This window comes from Lucilia cuprina, chromosome 6 (genome assembly GCF_022045245.1).
Source record: "Lucilia cuprina isolate Lc7/37 chromosome 6, ASM2204524v1, whole genome shotgun sequence".
Classification (NCBI taxonomy): domain Eukaryota; kingdom Metazoa; phylum Arthropoda; class Insecta; order Diptera; family Calliphoridae; genus Lucilia; species Lucilia cuprina.
Genome location: NC_060954.1, coordinates 40577314 through 40595372, shown reverse-complemented (window position 1 = coordinate 40595372; position 18059 = coordinate 40577314). Strand labels below are relative to the sequence as shown.

At 33.4% G+C, this 18059-nt stretch overlaps 3 protein-coding genes across 3 annotated transcripts; 2 read left to right on the top strand and 1 right to left on the bottom strand.

Moving 5' to 3' along the window:
- The first annotated feature begins 9318 nt into the window (after nucleotides 1-9318).
- On the top strand, nucleotides 9319-11798 carry LOC111675742 (phenoloxidase 2-like). Its single transcript, XM_023436569.2, has 4 exons — nucleotides 9319-10377; nucleotides 10438-11059; nucleotides 11119-11354; nucleotides 11421-11798. The coding sequence occupies exons 1-4, from the start codon at nucleotides 9388-9390 to the stop codon at nucleotides 11634-11636; spliced, it is 2064 nt and encodes a 687-aa protein (XP_023292337.2). The 5' UTR covers nucleotides 9319-9387; the 3' UTR covers nucleotides 11637-11798.
- A 375-nt stretch (nucleotides 11799-12173) lies between these two features.
- LOC111675750 (phenoloxidase 2-like) lies at nucleotides 12174-14435 on the bottom strand. The gene is made up of 3 exons (XM_023436577.2): nucleotides 12776-14435; nucleotides 12484-12719; nucleotides 12174-12427 (listed from the first exon to the last, which is right to left on the bottom strand). The coding sequence occupies exons 1-3, from the start codon at nucleotides 14379-14381 to the stop codon at nucleotides 12212-12214; spliced, it is 2058 nt and encodes a 685-aa protein (XP_023292345.2). The 5' UTR covers nucleotides 14382-14435; the 3' UTR covers nucleotides 12174-12211.
- A 708-nt stretch (nucleotides 14436-15143) lies between these two features.
- Nucleotides 15144-17594, top strand: LOC111675747 (phenoloxidase 2-like). The gene is made up of 3 exons (XM_023436573.2): nucleotides 15144-16823; nucleotides 16889-17124; nucleotides 17192-17594. Exons 1-3 carry the CDS (start codon nucleotides 15218-15220, stop codon nucleotides 17405-17407), a joined length of 2058 nt encoding a protein of 685 aa, XP_023292341.2. The 5' UTR covers nucleotides 15144-15217; the 3' UTR covers nucleotides 17408-17594.
- The last annotated feature ends 465 nt before the right edge of the window (nucleotides 17595-18059 follow it).

Genomic DNA, 18059 nt, shown 5'->3' with positions numbered 1-18059 from the left:
CTTAAAATAAATCCCTACAATATAAAAAAGAAAACAGCAAGAGTAGTAAAAAAGTTCCTAGTATTTAAGTAAAAAAAAATTAAAGAATTTAAATTTCTCTAGAGAAAGGAATTTGAATTTTGTAAAATATAGTTTTAATAAGTTATCGAAAAGAACATAAGTGATATTGAAGATTTAGAACTAAACTCAGTGTTAAAAGAGATTTATTTAAGGCATTAACAATATTGATCAAGAATTTTAAATATTTGAGATATTTGAATAATTTTAAAGTATTTTTAATTAAATCTCTGTTCTAAATCATTAACTATCACTTCATTAAATTAAAATTGAAAACAAATACTATCAGCATATATTTATACAACACAAAACTATTTTTTTTAATACTTAGTGTAAAATTTACAAAAATTCATAGAAATTATTAAACTAAAATTTATTGGGCACCAAATCCAAAACTAACTAACTAACTAGAGTCTGTATTAAATCATTCAAATTTTCATAGAAATATTATAAAAATCAATAAATAAATTTGCACCGTTTTTTATAAACTATTTATAAATATTTATTTAAAGCAAATTAAAGTAAACAAAAACATATTTAAATTAAATTTATAGAAACTTTAAAATGTATCTATCGGATGCAACGATATTTATATGATATTTTTATTTATTTTAATATTTGTTATTGTATATTAGTTATTTATTTAAAAGTTTTTGTTAAAATTTTAATTGAATTGATTTTGATCAAAACAAAATATCTTTGCTTTAAGTGCAACAATTTTTGGGAATAATCATAAAAGTGTAATAAATAAAGTTTTAAACTAAATTCAAAACAAATAAGAAATTATAGTCGGGCGATGCCTACCATATAATACCCTACACCTGATTGATTTCATCTGATGTTGGAATTTGTCTCCCCTTCTGTAGACTTTAGACCAGTGATTGCTTTATCCTTGTCGGGGTGTGCATTAGACTTGAGCCTATACTGCCTGTCACTCCGTAACGGGGTTAATATGGCAAGAGATTAGATAGCTAGAGTACTTAAACAAAGTTCTTGTACACGGACTGGCTCATCCATGTAAAAAAATTGTCATCAGAGTTATTGATTGAAGAACTCAAAAGGCGCATGGTAGACTGTTCTCAAGTCTACCCAGTGGACGAAAAAGATCATCGTGAATTAAGGTCGTCAACGCAACGTTGGCCATAACTGTGACAACATCGTTTGGAACTGTCCCTGTAGTTTTAACTCTAAAAGTAAGCTCGAAGTATGTGAGACTGAGAAATGTGTTTTCATCCAGCAAAAATTAGCATTGTAACACAGTAGTGAGTTTAAAGGCTAGAATTCCGATTTACAATACTTATTCATTAGTATTGTAACTTATTATTTTAACATGGTGATGACATTAAAGGCAAGTACTTAACACTCTCGCTTACAAATAATTGCTTTAAGAAGTACTTACAAAAAACAATATTCTTTCTTCCTGGGTAGAAAAATAGAATGTGATTTAGTTTTCATAACAAAGCATTTAAGTTGAATTTTACTTTGCTCCAGATATACTTAAGCCATTTATTGTTGAATAAAACTGTGGACATTTAAGTCAAATTTTAAAGTAGGCTTTTTATAGCGGCTAGGGTCAAATGAGGCCCTATAATTATATAGTACATGAAGGTTATCAAGGCTAGTATATAACTTGGTTTCGCATCTTTTTGTAGACATACGATTATATAAACATAAAAAAGCACTATTCGGCGGGTTTAGTTGTATGGGAGCTAGGTGAAATAATGGACTGATGTTAACTATTTTCAATAGGTTTGTACCTGGGACAAATAGAAGATCATGTACCAATTTTCATTGAATTATCTTCAAAATTGCGACCTGTAGTTTGGTTACAAGGTTCACATGGAAGGACATAGCTAAATCGACTCAGAAAATGATTCTGAGGTTTGTATAGGACCAATATTATTGTGCGTTAAAAACAACAGCACAAACCGAATATACCCTCCCCAATAGTTTTAGAATAAAATGTGATTTAGTTTTCAGAATATAGTATTTATATTGATTTTACTCGGTTACATAAAATGTATTTATGATATGTCGCTTTTTAAAGGGGTGCTTTGTATGAGGAAAAAAATCAGAAGAGGTCCGATCATTACAAGCTTAATATAATCATGTATACAATTTTATAGAAATATTTTCAAATTGAGATCTGTAGTTGGATTACAAGGTTTACATGGACTGACGGACGGATATAGCTGAATCTACTCAGAAAATGATTCTAAGCCGATTGGTATACATAATGGTGTAGGTATAAGACCAACATTATTGCACGTTAGAAGTACTTCACACGATCACACTTTACGTACGTAAAGTCTAATGAAAAACGTCCGTACCTTTCTAAATATAATTTTAACAAAGCATATTACATTTGTGCTCGTGTGAAGACGGCTTTATAAAAATCAGCATAAACCCAATATACACACCCACACATAAACAGTGTGCTTCGCTAACCAAATTGTACAGAATGTAGATTCCAATTGTGGGCTTTTGAGTGATTTTTGGAAGTGTACCATATATGGGAGCTATGACCAATTGTGAAATGATCCGGAATGTACAATTACTTTCCGGAATGATCTAAGTGTCGGTGTTTAAGTAATTTTTGAAAGTGGAATTTATATGGGATACATGACAAATTGTGGATTGAAAAAAATATTCATGTCGAATTTTTTATTTATCAATGAAATATGTGCTTTTAAGTCATTTTCGGAAATGGGAGCTATGATAAGAATATATGATCAGTTTTATATATACAAACATATTCACATCTAATTTTTTACGATAGTTTTATTTGTGAATGAAATATGAACGTTTTAGTGATTTTTAAAAATATACCTTATATGACAGCTACAACCAATTGTGGATCGATACAAATTAAAGTTGGTAATAGGATTATGTATACACAATTTTTGATACCAATATATTTGATGGAGTTATTCAAAATTAATTAATTTCCGGAAAAATGTGAAACATGTTAGTGCCGTCATAGATGCTTCTTTTAGCCAGTTATGAACAATAAAATAATTTTCTGAAGATGGCTTAATGTAGAAGTAAGGCAAAATCATGGACCGATATTGCCAAAACAACTGCATTAGCTAAAAGTATTTGTGCAAAATTTCAGCTGACTAGCTACTTTCATTTGGACTCTATCGTGCTTTCAACAGTCTGACCGGTAGAAGGCGTACATGTTTAGATCGTCTAATAAGGACCGAAAATATGTAAAATGTTATGGGTCTTAGATGAATTTCAATATGTTACAAACGGAACAACAAAAACAATATACCCCTTCCCTCCCCCTTCTCTTAGTAGTGAGACTAAAAATGAATTTGAACTGATCAGAAGTGGGGCTTATTAAATAATTTTTTTTGTGAGGCGCAGGTAGAGTACCATTTTCTCCCGACGAGTATATCATATATGGTAAGAAAATGAGCTGGGATCAGTTAGGTTAGCGACTCAACAAAAATTAAGCGAAGTACTTCCAAAAGTATAACATATATCACTACTTCAAAAGTAGCAATAAGTGAATTTTTTCCCTTCTGTGGAAGTAATGTTTATTGACTTCAGAAGAAACGAAAATAATTCGATTTTTATGCTTCTGTTTTAATAATTGGGTTTGTGCTGATGTTTGTAACGAACAAAAATACTGGTCCTATACCCACCTTAAAGTATACCAATCGGCTCAGAATCATTTTCGATTTAGCTATGTCCATCCGTCTGTCCGTCCATGTAAACCTTATAATCAAACTATAGGTCGCAATTTTGAAGATAATTCAATGAAATTTGGTACATGTTATTCTATTGTCCCAGGGACGAATCCTATTGAAAATATAACTGTACCCCCGATTAGAGCTTGTAAACCTTATAATCTAACTACAGGTCGCAAATTTTAAAGATAATTCAATGAAATTTAGCACGTGATCTTCTATGGTACCGTAGACGAAGCTTATTGAAAATGGTTAACATCGGTCCATTATTTCACCTAGCCCCCATACAACTGAACCACCGAATAAAGTTTGTAAACTTTGTAATCAAACTACAGGTCGCAATTTTGGAGGTAATTCAATGAAATTTGGCACATGATCTTCTATGGTACCGTTGACGCGGCCTATTAACATCGGTCCATTATTTCACCTAGGCCCCATACAACTGAACCCAACAAATAGTGCATTTTAAATTCATAATTATGTTAAATATACTCGTATCTCGACAAAAAGCTGCAAAACCAAATTCTATACTAGCCTTGATGACCCTATAAAAAGCCCCAAAATTTTAACTAAATATCCGAATAACTTCCAAAAAAGGAGCATAAAAATTACTTCTTAGGAATGAAAGTAGTGAATTTTTAATAAAATAAAAAGGACATCCCTCCTATGACAAGAATGTGTTGAAATGATCACTTCGTCAGTTTTTTAAGTACTTCCATGAAGTAAATTTTACTTCTTTTTCGCGTCTTGGAAGTTATTTTTTTGCTGGTGAAGTAAAGCTATTATTAATTATAAATCAAATATAGGACCGAATAACTCTATTTATTATACTGTTACTATGATTATATCCCATTAATACAAAATCAATCAAAAAATGTAATTTTCAAAAAAAAATTAAAAATACACTGCAAAATTAAAAAGCTTCTTACTGCAAGAATACGATAAGTCACATTTTTTCTAAAATTTATTTTAGAGATTAATTTTGTGTGAATTAAGTTTTTAATATTTTTTTAAACAATACAAATTCATTAAGTATAATTTTAGTGTTTTTATTTTATACATTTATTAATATTTTACTATTATGACTTATCATATTACAGCTAAAAATCGTTGAATTTAAGAAAAAAAAAACATGATTTATTTTTAAACCATTTTTAAACAGAGCTTAAAACCAAAAGAAATAAACAACTGAAACTAAACTAAACATATCAAAAATATACAATATTTATAAAAATATATAAATTTATTTTGCTTTATCTGATTAAAACAATAATAAAAAAAATACTCCCTGCTCAAAATTCTTTAAGATAATCAATAAATTGGGTTGATATTTTTTTCTATACAAAAAAAAAAAAAGAAAACTTAAAAATAAACTAGATTTAAAAGTTTTATAAAAAACAAATTAAAACTTAAACAAAAAACAACTATTTTGCTATAAAGAAAATTTTTTTTTGAATATTTTCCTAAAACTTATTTTATATTTTGTGTACATTTTCCAACTAATTAATTTATATAATGTATATTGTATAATTTATTTTTTTATATATATATATATTTTTTATAAAAGAAAAATTTAAAAAAAAAAAAACCTTTCACTTTGAATACTATTTAGGGAAATTGTTAAAAAAACAAATATCAAATACTAAATAAAAACCTAAAAATAAAATATCGTTATCGTTTATATTTCTAAAACTTAATGGACAATTTTATAATTTTGAAAAAAAAAAACTAAAAATAAATACATATATATTAAGTACAATTAATGCCATGAGTCCAAAAGAAATAAAAATATATATAAATTTACTTATAATATATTTAAAAGCAAAATTAAAAAAAGGATCAAAAACAATTTATTTATAAAATGTATTTATTGCAAATAACAGATATTTAAAGACAACAAATTATATATGTAGATCAAAAGTGAAAAAAAAGAAACTATATTTACTTATATATATAAAAAAAATAAATAAAAAATATCGATGTATGTTATAAGTAGAGGCATGTTATTGTAATTACTTATAATTATTAAAATAAAATAAAAAAATATATATATTAAAATATTTAAAAATACATACATACATACATATATTATTTAAAAATCAAATGTAGTATTATTTTATACTAGCTATAGCCAGCATGCTTTGCTACCCTAAAGGCAATATAAATAAAAAAACCCACTTAACGATTTTGAAGATTATAACTTCTATTAGTTAGTTAGTTAGTTAGTTAGTTAGTTAGTTTGAAAGGAGGATGTATACACATCAAATCCGAAGAAATACACCTAGGCCTCTATCGGGCCTGTTGTGCGCTCCTTAACCAGTGCCACGGGTGGGAATCGAACCCACCACCTCCGGTCTACCAGACTAGAACACTAACCACTAACCTACCGGAGGCCACACTAACCTACCGGAGGCCAATTCTATTAGTCGTCCAGATTTACAATATGTTACATATCAGAGATGCCAAGCAAATTATTTTTAATTTTTTCTATCTATAACAGTTTCCAAGATACTCGAATGTGGTGTCAAGTCTCACGAAGGCCCCACTGAAAGTCCGCATCACGAAGGCCCCCACTGAAAGTCCACCCATTATACTCTAAATGTTCAGATGAATATCAAAGTTCTTCAGGTAACATTTTAAGATTCAAGCTCTAGTAGTTTCTCAGATATACGACTTTTTCTATTTAATACATATGGTGGCTTCAAGACCCCCAGATGAAAGTCCGCTTTTTTTCCTCCAAAATGTTCAGATGAATATTTGAGTTTTTAGTGTAAAATTTGAGGAATTCAGATAAACGAAAGTTTGTATTTAATTCATATAGGTAGACTTGAACAACGGTCTACCATCGCCCCTGAATTATTCAATGAAGAACTCAGGTGGCAATTTTTGTACATGGATTGGGCCGGAAGTACTCGAGCTATCTAATCTCTGACCATTGCTGCCCCGTTGCTTAACTTCCGAGATATAAAACATCACTTCCGTTTACAACCACGTAGATGGGATGGTCTCTGTTGATTCGGCAACAGCACCTAGAGACGTAACCGGTGGACCGAAGTACGAATCCATCAAATAAACCGAGGACTTTTTTCTGACTCACAGGAAAATGTTGTCGTAATTCTGATATGAACAGAGTATACTCTGAACATATCTGGATAAGGAAGGAAAATGCAATGGTATCATTTGTATATAATACCTTTCATTAATCATCATACAACCCAGCACACATCTCATTTATACGACACATTCATAAGATAAAAACATACGACACATTTATTATGGGTATACGGGTGCGTGAGAACCGCCGTACCCCACATTCATCCCGTACTATATACAATTAACACCAACTCATTTCCAACGCTTAGTCCCACAGTCACTTCTCTGTGGGGTATCTGTTGTTTCGGCAACAGCACCGAACTTATCCCGAAATATTGACTTTACCTTGCATCAGTCTTTTAATCGCCACTTACTCTCCCCGCGAATTTGGGTTTAAACCACAGCCACACAGCAGGACATAGTCCTGCGGCAACTAGCCACCGTAGTAACAGATTATGCGGTGCTATGGTTTGAACTCTTTCAATCTATGCAAGGACTAAGCCAGGCAGTAGACTGTACCAATTTATAGTCCCGGCCAAACTGAGTTATTAAAAAACACCTCTTTTCCTCAGGATTGCAATAACACCAAGGTGGAGGCTTCACCAGGGTAACATGCCCCCGCGGGGAAGTTCAGATGAATGTCAAAGTTCTTTAAGTAAAATTTTAAGATTCTGTCTGTAATAGTTTCTCAGATGTGGGTTTCAAGTTCCCCCAGAAAAAAGTCCGCCTGATTCCTTCAAATTGTTCAGAAAAATATTAAAGTAATTTATCTAAAATTTGAAAAATCTAGTTCTATTCCCAGATAAACGAAATTTTGTATTTAAGTCATATTGGAGGTGCCAAGTCCCCCCACTGAAAGTCCCTAATGCTAGTCCGCCTACCTTTTGTCCTCAATAATCATATTAACACTTAAGTGTCTTCGACAAAATTTGAGGACTCTAACTGTTATATTATCTCAAATATACGGATTTTATATTTTCTTAATATGGACGTGGCCTACTTAAAATTTCAAAATAAAAAGAAGCCTATTCCAGACATACAGGAATACGTTGTGCAGATAGCGAAGCTTACATGGAGTTGTGTTTGCGATTTAAAAAGCCGAGACACTTGAATACTTCTTTCGATACTTCAAATATGCGAACATCACATCAGATACTCAGAACATCAGAGATACGATTATATTATACATAATTTTAAACTAAAAAGCCTTATTCTGTGGGTTCAGTTGTATGGGGACTAGGTGAAATAATGGACCGATCTTAACCATTTACAATAGGATTTGTCTACGCTACAATAGAAGATTATGTGTCAAATTCCTGTAGTTTAAAAACGGGGGTTCAATTGTATGGGTGCTAGATCTTAACTATTATTAGACCGATCTTAACTATTTTCAATATGCTTCACCCCTGATACAATGCAAGATCCTGTAGTTTGTTTACAAGGTTTACATGGACGGACGGACATAACAAAGTCAATTCAGAAAATGATACTGAGCCGATTGGCATATTTTAGGGTATATATAGGTATACTATAGAACCAATATAATTGTGCGTTACAAACATTAGCTCAAACACAATATACCCTCCCCACTGAAGTGGTGTTAAAAATTGCCCTTTAAATTTAAATGAAATTTTGGCGATCAGTTAAAGAGCTATCCTAAATGATTGTCTTCTCGGTAAAAGTTATTACCTGGGCAAGGATTTTCATCCACTAAAAAATATGCACTTATAATATGCAAAAATATGCACTAACAAATCGATGTCATTTTGATTCGAAAAGAAAAATAGTTAAAAGTTATTTCGAGTTAACGACTACAAACATGCATTTGCATAGAAATCCTTGCCCTGGTTATTAGTGTTTAGTTTGGTTGTAATATGAGAGCATATAGACAAACATTGTATTTTTGCTTTTCTGAAGTTTAGTAGAAAAGTGACATTTCTAATAGAAATTTTCTTTATGAAAATACATTTAAAATTATACAGAATGGACCAAAAAGTACAATTTTATTGATTCTGCTAACGCTGATTCATACCCACACACCCTCTCTTCTTACCTCAATCACAAACAGAGAAAGAGAGGGCGGAACATACTGCATGCAAATCTATTTACTTTGATCCTCGATAATATGAACATACTGCATGTAAATCTATTTATTTTGATCCCCGATGTTATAATTGAAAATAAAATATTAGTTTAAAATTTACTTTCATTTGGACCACCCTGTACTTGACTGCTTATATCCTTATCACTATATCTATTGGTTTAAAATTACATTAAAGGCATGTAATTAAATATATGTAAGTATAATTTACCGATAAATAACTTTTTGAAGCAACCACAAATTTGCGATATTACTTATTACAACCATAATAAATTGCAAAACAATTTATATATATATTTTTTGCACACTTCAGTTCTCAAGTATAAATACAGAGAAAATTACATTTACAAAATCAGTTTGAATTCAAATATTAATTTGAATTCATTTTAATTTTTAAAGAAAAACTTATTTTTTTTAAGTATAAATAAAAATTTCAACATGTCCTCGGCAAATAAAGAAAATCTTTTATTACTTTTCGATCGTCCTACTGAGCCGGTATTTATGGAAAAGGGTAAAACTTCAACTGTGTTTGATGTACCCGATAAGTTTCTAACCGATCGTTATCGTCCTATTGGTAATGAGGTACAGTCACGTTATGGTGACTCTGCTGATATAAAGGTACCAGTACGTGATATACGTGTGCCAGATCTTAGAATACCCATGTCCTTGGGAAGAGATGAGCAATTTTCTTTGTTTATACCAAAACACCGAACTATAGCTGGACGTTTAATTGATATTTTTATGGGCATGCGTACTATTGACGATCTGCTAAGTATGGCTGCCTATGCACGTGATCGTGTTAATCCGTATATGTTTAATTATGCTCTATCGGTGACATTACTACATCGAACGGATACCAAGGATTTAGATTTGCCCTCGTATGCTCAAAATTTCCCTGATAAATTTGTAGACTCTCAGGTTTTTCGCCAAGTACGAGAAGAAGTAACCGTTGTACCGGAAGGCTCCCGCATGCCTATAGTGGTGCCTAGAGACTATACCGCTTCCGACTTGGATCCTGAACATCGTCTGTGGTATTTCCGTGAAGACATTGGCATTAATTTACATCATTGGCATTGGCATTTGGTTTATCCTTTCGAGGCTTCTGATCGTAGTATTGTAGCAAAAGATCGTCGTGGTGAATTATTCTACTATATGCATCAACAGATTATAGCGCGATATAATATGGAACGTTTCAGTAACAATTTGGCTCGTGTAACAAGACTTAATAATTTCCGTGAGCCCATACAAGAGGGTTATTTCCCCAAAATGGATTCTTTGGTAGCAAGTCGTGCTTGGCCTCCACGTTTCCAAAATACTCAAATCAAAGATCTGAAACGTCAAGCCGATCAAATCACTTTGGATGTGGGAGATTTAGAGAGATGGCGTGATCGTATATTGGAAGCTATACATATGGGATATGCAGTCGATGTGAGTATTGGTAATGAAGGACGCGTTAAGTTTATTTAATAATGTTACCTTATTTTTCAGGAACAAAACCAGCGTAGACCTTTGGATGAAACAACCGGTATTGATACTTTAGGCAATATGATGGAGTCATCTATTATATCACCCAATCGTGCTTTATATGGTGATTTTCACAATCAAGGTCACGTTTTCATTGCATATTCCCACGATCCTGATCATCGTTACCTGGAGTCTTTCGGTGTTATGGGAGATTCTACTACTGCTATGCGCGATCCAGTCTTCTATAGATGGCATGCATATATTGATGACATATTCCAGGAACATAAAAGACGTTTACCACCCTACAGCCAGGCACAATTGCAATATGATGGTGTTTCCATAACAGGCGTACAAGTAGCCTCTGAGGGAGGCCAGCCTAATATTTTGTCCACATTTTGGCAACAATCCGATTTGGATTTATCTAGAGGTATGGACTTTGTGCCCAGAGGCAATGTGTTTGCTCGTTTTACACACTTACAACATACACCCTTCACTTATACCATCAATGTTAACAATGCCGGTGGTGCAATGCGTTTTGGTATGGTGCGCATATTTATAGCGCCCAAACATGATGAACGTGGTCAGCCAATGCTGTTTAATGAACAACGCTTGCTGATGGTGGAATTGGATAAATTTGTAGCTTCACGTAAGTTGGAGTGGTTAAACTCTGCAAAACATTCGTTACTTAATTCTTTAATTTTTTAGTCAATCCCGGCAAGAACACTATAAAACGTCGCTCCACTGAGTCTAGTGTTACCATACCATTCGAACGTACTTTCCGTAATTTGGATACAAATCGACCCGCTGCTAATTCTGCTGGCGAATTGGAATTTAATTTCTGCGGCTGTGGTTGGCCTCAACATATGTTAATACCCAAGGGTCGTCCTGAAGGTTTACCTTGTGAATTATTTGTCATGGTATCCAACTATGAAGATGATCGTGTAAGTATTGGTTATAATTAAATAATTAAAGTCAAATTTTAATAACATTGTTATCTTGTCTTTTAGATTGATCAGCAATTAGTGGGATCCTGCAGTGATGCTGCTTCCTATTGTGGTGTTCGTGATCGTTTGTATCCTGATCGTCGTCCCATGGGTTTCCCCTTCGATCGTTTGCCTCGCCAAGGTGCTGATCGGTTGATCAATTTCCTTACTCCCAATATGAGCATGGTTGATGTGAGCATACGTCATGATCCTAACAGAGTTGTGCAACGTCAAAATTAAAAGGCATAACTGATGATCTCTCTATATTTGGTTGATGAAAATTTGCATTGGTTATTGGATTATGAGTTTGGATAATTGCTAATGATATTTAGTTTTAAGTTTTATTTCGTGGATTTGATAAATAAAAGAAAATATATAATAAGTCTGTTAATGGCACCAGAATACAATAAAAAAATACCACTTTGGGAAAAATAACTTGATATTGCAAAAAATGGTAAATTTTTCTCGAAAGATTGAGGAAATGATATTTAAACCATTTGGGAAAGATTTTGCTAAGAACGGTAGGTAATGAGTTGTTTAGATGAGAAAAGATATATGTTTGGCAATGATTATTATTAACCGATCCTGTTGAACAATTGCGTCTAAACTAGACCTTAATTTGACGTAAATAATTTATGCTAATCGGTAGATATTATAGTTATACTTGATCTCAAGTTTCAATGAGCGATTTATATTTGCTTTCAACGAAATTCTTAATTTTGATGAAGGAAACAAGTAAAATATTCAATTAATTTATATTTTTATTTCAGTGTAAATTACATGACAATAAATGAATGTATTCAAACAGCAATCAATTAATTTTGGCGTTGAACGACTCTGTTAGGATCGTGACGTATGACAACATCTAAAATACTCATATTGGGAGTCAAGAAATTAATCAAACGATCAGCACCTTCACGAGCCAAACGATCGAAAGGAAAACCCATGGCTCGACGATCAGGATAAAGACGATCGCGAACACCACAATAGGAAGCAGCATTAGTGCAGGAACCAACTAATTGTTGATCAACCTAACAAAATCACAATGTTAAGGGTTATAAAATCTTATTTTAAATAAATTACTTACACGATCATCTTCGTAGTTGGACACCATGACAAAAAGTTCACAGCGCAATCCTTCGGGTAGACCCTTGGGAATCAACATATGTTGTGGCCAACCACAACCACAGAAGTTGAATTCCAACTCTTCAGCAGAACCAGCAGCAGGACGATTTTCATCCAAATTACGGAAAGTACGATCGAATGGTATGGTAACGCTAGAATCAGTAGAACGACGACGAATAGTATTTTGACCCGGATTTACTATATAAAAAATGTAAATTTTATAAATATATCACTGAATGACTTTAATTACTTACATGCTACAACAAATTTATCCAATTCTACCATCATTAAGCGCTGTTCTCTAAACAACCACTGTTGTCCTCTCTCATCGGTTTTAGGTCCCAAAAATATACGCACTGTACCGAAACGTTGAGCTCCACTGGCATTATTCACATTTAACGTATAGGTGAAGGGAGTGTGTTGCAAATGCGTAAAACGAGCAAAAACATTTCCTCGGGGAACGAAATCCATACCTCTAGATAGATCAACATCAGATTGTTGGAAGAATGTAGACAGAATATTTGGACGACCACCATCAGCTACCACCTGAACACCAGATATGGTAACACCATCAAATTGTAATTGTGGCAAAGTATAAGGTGGCAGGCGAATTTTGTGTTCTTGGAATATATCATCAACATAAGCGTGCCACTTGTAGAAAACAGGATCACGCATGGCAGTGGCAGAATCACCCATTACACCAAATGATTCCAAATGACGATGATCAGGATCGTGAGCATAAGAAATAAATACATGACCCATATTGTGAAGATCACCATATAAAGCACGATTGGGAGAAATGGTAGATGATTCCATAACATTACCCAAAATATCAATACCACGCTGTTCATCCAAAGCAATACGATTACCAGTTTCATCTACAACAAAACCTTGACTTATAGCATCAAAAATACGATCACGCCATCTCTCTAAATCAGAAATATCCAACTTAATTTGATCCAATTCACGGTCCAAGTCAGAAAGGGCAGTATTGTCGAAACGAGGTGGCCATGCACGACTTGCTACCAAAGAGTCCATTTTTGGGAAATATCCTTCAGGAATTGGACCACGTAAATTATTTAATCTACCAACACGTCCCAAATTATTACTGAAACGTTCCATATTGTAACGAGCTACGATCTGTTGATGCATATAATAAAGTAATTCTCCACGACGATCCTTGTCAACAATAGAACGATCACCAGCTTCGAAAGGATATACTAAATGCCAATGCCAATGATGTAGATTAATGCCCAAATCTTCACGGAAATACCACAAACGATGTTCCGGTTCCAAATCGGAGGCAGTGTAATCTCTAGGTATAACAATCGGCATACGATTGCCCTCTGAGACAACTGAGGCTTCTTCTCTCAACTGACGAAATACTTTAGAGTCAACATATTTTTCGGGAAAATTTTGAGCAAATGAAGGCAAATCCAAACCCTTGGTATCAGGACGATGCAACAAAGCCACAGAGAGAGCATAATTGAAAAGGAATGGATTTAAACGATCACGAGCGTAAACAGCAACACTCTGCAAATCATCAATTGAACGTAATCCCATGAAAATATCAATCAAACGACCAGCAATACGTCTGTGACGAGGAATAAACAATGAAAATTGTTCTTCGCGACCCAAAGACATGGGTATGCGCAAATCAGGCAATGATATATCACGTACGGGAATACGTTTTTCAGCCTTTTCACCAAAACGCGTTTGCACCTCGCTACCAATAGGACGATAACGTTCGGTTAAAAACTTGTCGGGTATATCGAAAACCGTAATGGTTTTACCCTTTTCCATGAACACAGGCTCATTGGGACGCTCGAACAACAGCAATAAATTATTTTTATCGGCCATTTTAGATATTTGTAAAATTTATAAAACTTTTCCTAAAAAAACAACACTGAGTGAGTGATTGTTTTGCAGAAACTGATGACTTTGTTGAAATTATCGGACTATTTATAGTGAAATTTTGTTGGTATTTTTGTTTATATTTTGGGGTTTTAGCACAATAGATATTAATTCACTTTTTGCATACAAATTTTGTGCAATTTTCTGATTAGAAATAACAATTTGGTTTTGCTAATTGTTTTCGGTTTTAATCAGTTTCTATGGATGGACAAAATTTTGAAGAATTTATTTTAGAATTACCATTTTTGTTGAAAATTTTCGACGTTTTAGCTTATATCTCCGTTATATATGGTCTGATTTTGGTAATTTTAAAAAGAAAAATTCTAGAAAGCATTCGGCGAGAATTGTTAAATTTGAGTACCGAAGATATCAGAAAATTAATTTCAACAATTACACAGATGTTCATACAGACGGACATAGCTTAATCAGCTCTATTATCTTTAAGGACTAGGAATATATGTACGATATATAACGTATATATAATATAGTAAACGAAATTTTAATAATAACTAAAAAATAAACAAAATATTAAATATCTTATCAGTAAAACTACCAAAAGAAACACATTCGCAAAAAAATCAACCCGAAAAAAAATTGCAACCGCAAACATGTATTTTTTCATATATGTCGAAACTTTGCAAAATTTGTGTAAAATTTTAGTATAAATAGCCATCAAATTATATAAAGTCATCAGTTCCACTGGCGGAATAATCCACGTAAGAACATTTGACGGTCGGGGAAACAACAAAGTTATTTTAAAAATTTAAAGTAAATTTATAAAAATGGCCGATAAACATGATCTTCTACTGCTGTTCGAACGCCCTAATGAACCTGTGTTCATGGAAAAGGGTAAAACCATAACGGTCTTTGACGTTCCCGATAAATTTTTGACCGATCGTTATCGTCCCATTGGTAGTGAGGTACAAACACGTTTTGGTGAAAAGGCAGAGAAACGTATTCCAGTACGTGATGTTTCACTACCAGACTTGCGCATACCCATGTCTTTGGGCCGTGAGGAACAATTCTCTTTGTTTATACCTCGCCATAGGCGTATTGCTGGACGTTTGATTGATATTTTCACAGGATTACGTTCAATAGATGATTTGCAAAGTGTTGCCGTTTACGCTCGTGATCGTTTAAATCCTTTCCTCTTCAACTATGCCCTCTCGGTGGCATTGCTACATCGTCCAGACACTAAAAATTTGGATTTACCCTCATTTGCTCAAAACTTCCCCGAAAAGTTTGTGGATTCTCACGTATTCCGTCAGGTGAGAGAAGAAGCTACCGTTGTTTCTGAAGGCTCTCGCATGCCGATTATTGTGCCCAGAGATTATACTGCTTCTGATTTGGATCCCGAACATCGTTTGTGGTATTTCCGTGAAGACATGGGTATTAATCTACATCATTGGCATTGGCATTTAGTATATCCTTTTGAAGCTGGTGATCGTTCAATTGTAAACAAGGATCGTCGTGGTGAACTATTTTATTACATGCATCAACAGATCGTAGCTCGTTACAATATGGAACGTTTTAGCAATAATTTGGGCCGTGTCGCCAGATTTAATAATTTACGTCAACCCATTCCTGAGGGTTATTTCCCAAAAATGGACTCTTTGGTAGCTAGTCGTGCGTGGCCACCACGTTTCGATAACACAGCACTTTCTGATCTAAATCGTGAATTAGATCAAATTAACTTGGATATTACAGATCTGGAAAGATGGCGTGATCGTATTTTCGATGCCATACACCAAGGTTTCGTAGTAGATGAAAGTGGCAACCGCATAACTTTGGATGAACAACGTGGTATCGATGTTCTGGGTAACATTATGGAATCTTCAATTATTTCTCCCAATCGTTCATTTTATGGAGATCTTCACAATATGGGTCATGTCTTTATTTCGTATGCCCACGATCCAGATTTTCGCCATTTGGAATCGTTTGGTGTTATGGGTGATGCAGCCACTGCTATGCGTGATCCTGTTTTCTATAAATGGCACGCTTATGTAGACGATATATTCCAAGAACATAAAACTCGTTTAAATCCCTACACTTTGCCTGAGTTACAATATGATGGAGTTACTATTTCGGGTATTCAGGTGGCAGCCGATGGTGGTCGTCCCAATGTTTTGTCCACATTCTGGCAACAGTCAGATGTTGATCTATCTAGAGGCATGGATTTCGTACCTAGAGGCAATGTTTTTGCTCGCTTTACTCATTTGCAACATGTACCCTTTACCTATACTATTAACATCAATAATGAGAGTGGAGCTCAACGTTTCGGTACAGTACGTATATTTTTGGGACCAAAGACCGATGAGCGAGGACAACAGTGGTTGTTTAGAGATCAGCGTTCAATGATGGTAGAGTTGGATAAATTTGTTGTTACTCGTAAGTCAATTTTTAACTATATATTAAAATTTTTAAAATTTGTTATATTATTCATTTCCTTTTAGTAAATCCCGGTCAAAATACCATTCGCCGCCGTTCTACTGATTCCAGTGTTACTATACCTTTTGAACGTACTTTCCGCAATTTGGATGCTAATCGTCCTGCAGCTGGTTCTGCCGAAGAATTGGAATTCAACTTCTGTGGTTGTGGTTGGCCACAACATATGTTGATTCCTAAGGGTCTGCCCGAAGGATTGCGCTGTGAACTTTTCGTTATGGTGTCTAATTACGAAGTCGATCGAGTAAGTTTTTCGTATTCAATATTGGAGAAATTAATAGAAAATCACTTTAAAATTTTACCTTTTATAGGTCGATCAACAATTGGTGGGTGCTTGCAATGATGCTGCTTCCTACTGTGGTGTTCGTGATCGTCTCTATCCTGATCGTCGTGCCATGGGTTTCCCCTTTGATCGTTTGCCTCGCCAAGGAGCTGATCGTTTGATTAATTTCTTAACACCCAACATGAGCATTGTAGATGTTGTGATTCAAAATGATCCCAATCGAATCGTACAACGTCAAAACTAAGTGATATTGTTGGAAATGCCGATTATCTTGATGACAAATTTATGGATTTTTCTAATGGCTTTTTTGATTTGATATACGCATAATATATATTTTGTTTTAATAAGTGGATTTGATACATAGTTTGTAGTACTTAGATATGAGTGTGAATAGTATAAGTTGGATTTGAAATTAAATATTGCAAAAAAAAACTAATTATTGTGGCTTTTCTTTTGGGTTGGATTTTACGAACTATATATAAAGGATTAAGGGATATCTGTTTAAGCATATTTAAAAGGATCGATTTAGATTTTTTCGAAATACGTTAAATTTAATTTCATGTAAAGAAAAGTTTAATATAATGCAGTTAAACGGCATTATTATTTGACAAAGTAAAAAGTGCATTACACAAAATTTTTGGACAACCTTAATGTTTATATGCTCCAAAATAAAACTTTAGTTTGCAGTAAAAATCTTCTCTTTACTCTTGTCTTTTTTTATAAAAGGTTTATAAAATTTATTTATTTTTTTATTATTTATTTTATAAAAGGTTTATAACACAAAATGTCCCTACGATTTGAATTGATTCGATTAATGTGCAACTCGAAAACTTTTCATTCTCTTTAAGGAAATTGTTAAAAATAACACAAATGTCTTTCTATTTCTTGTATATTTT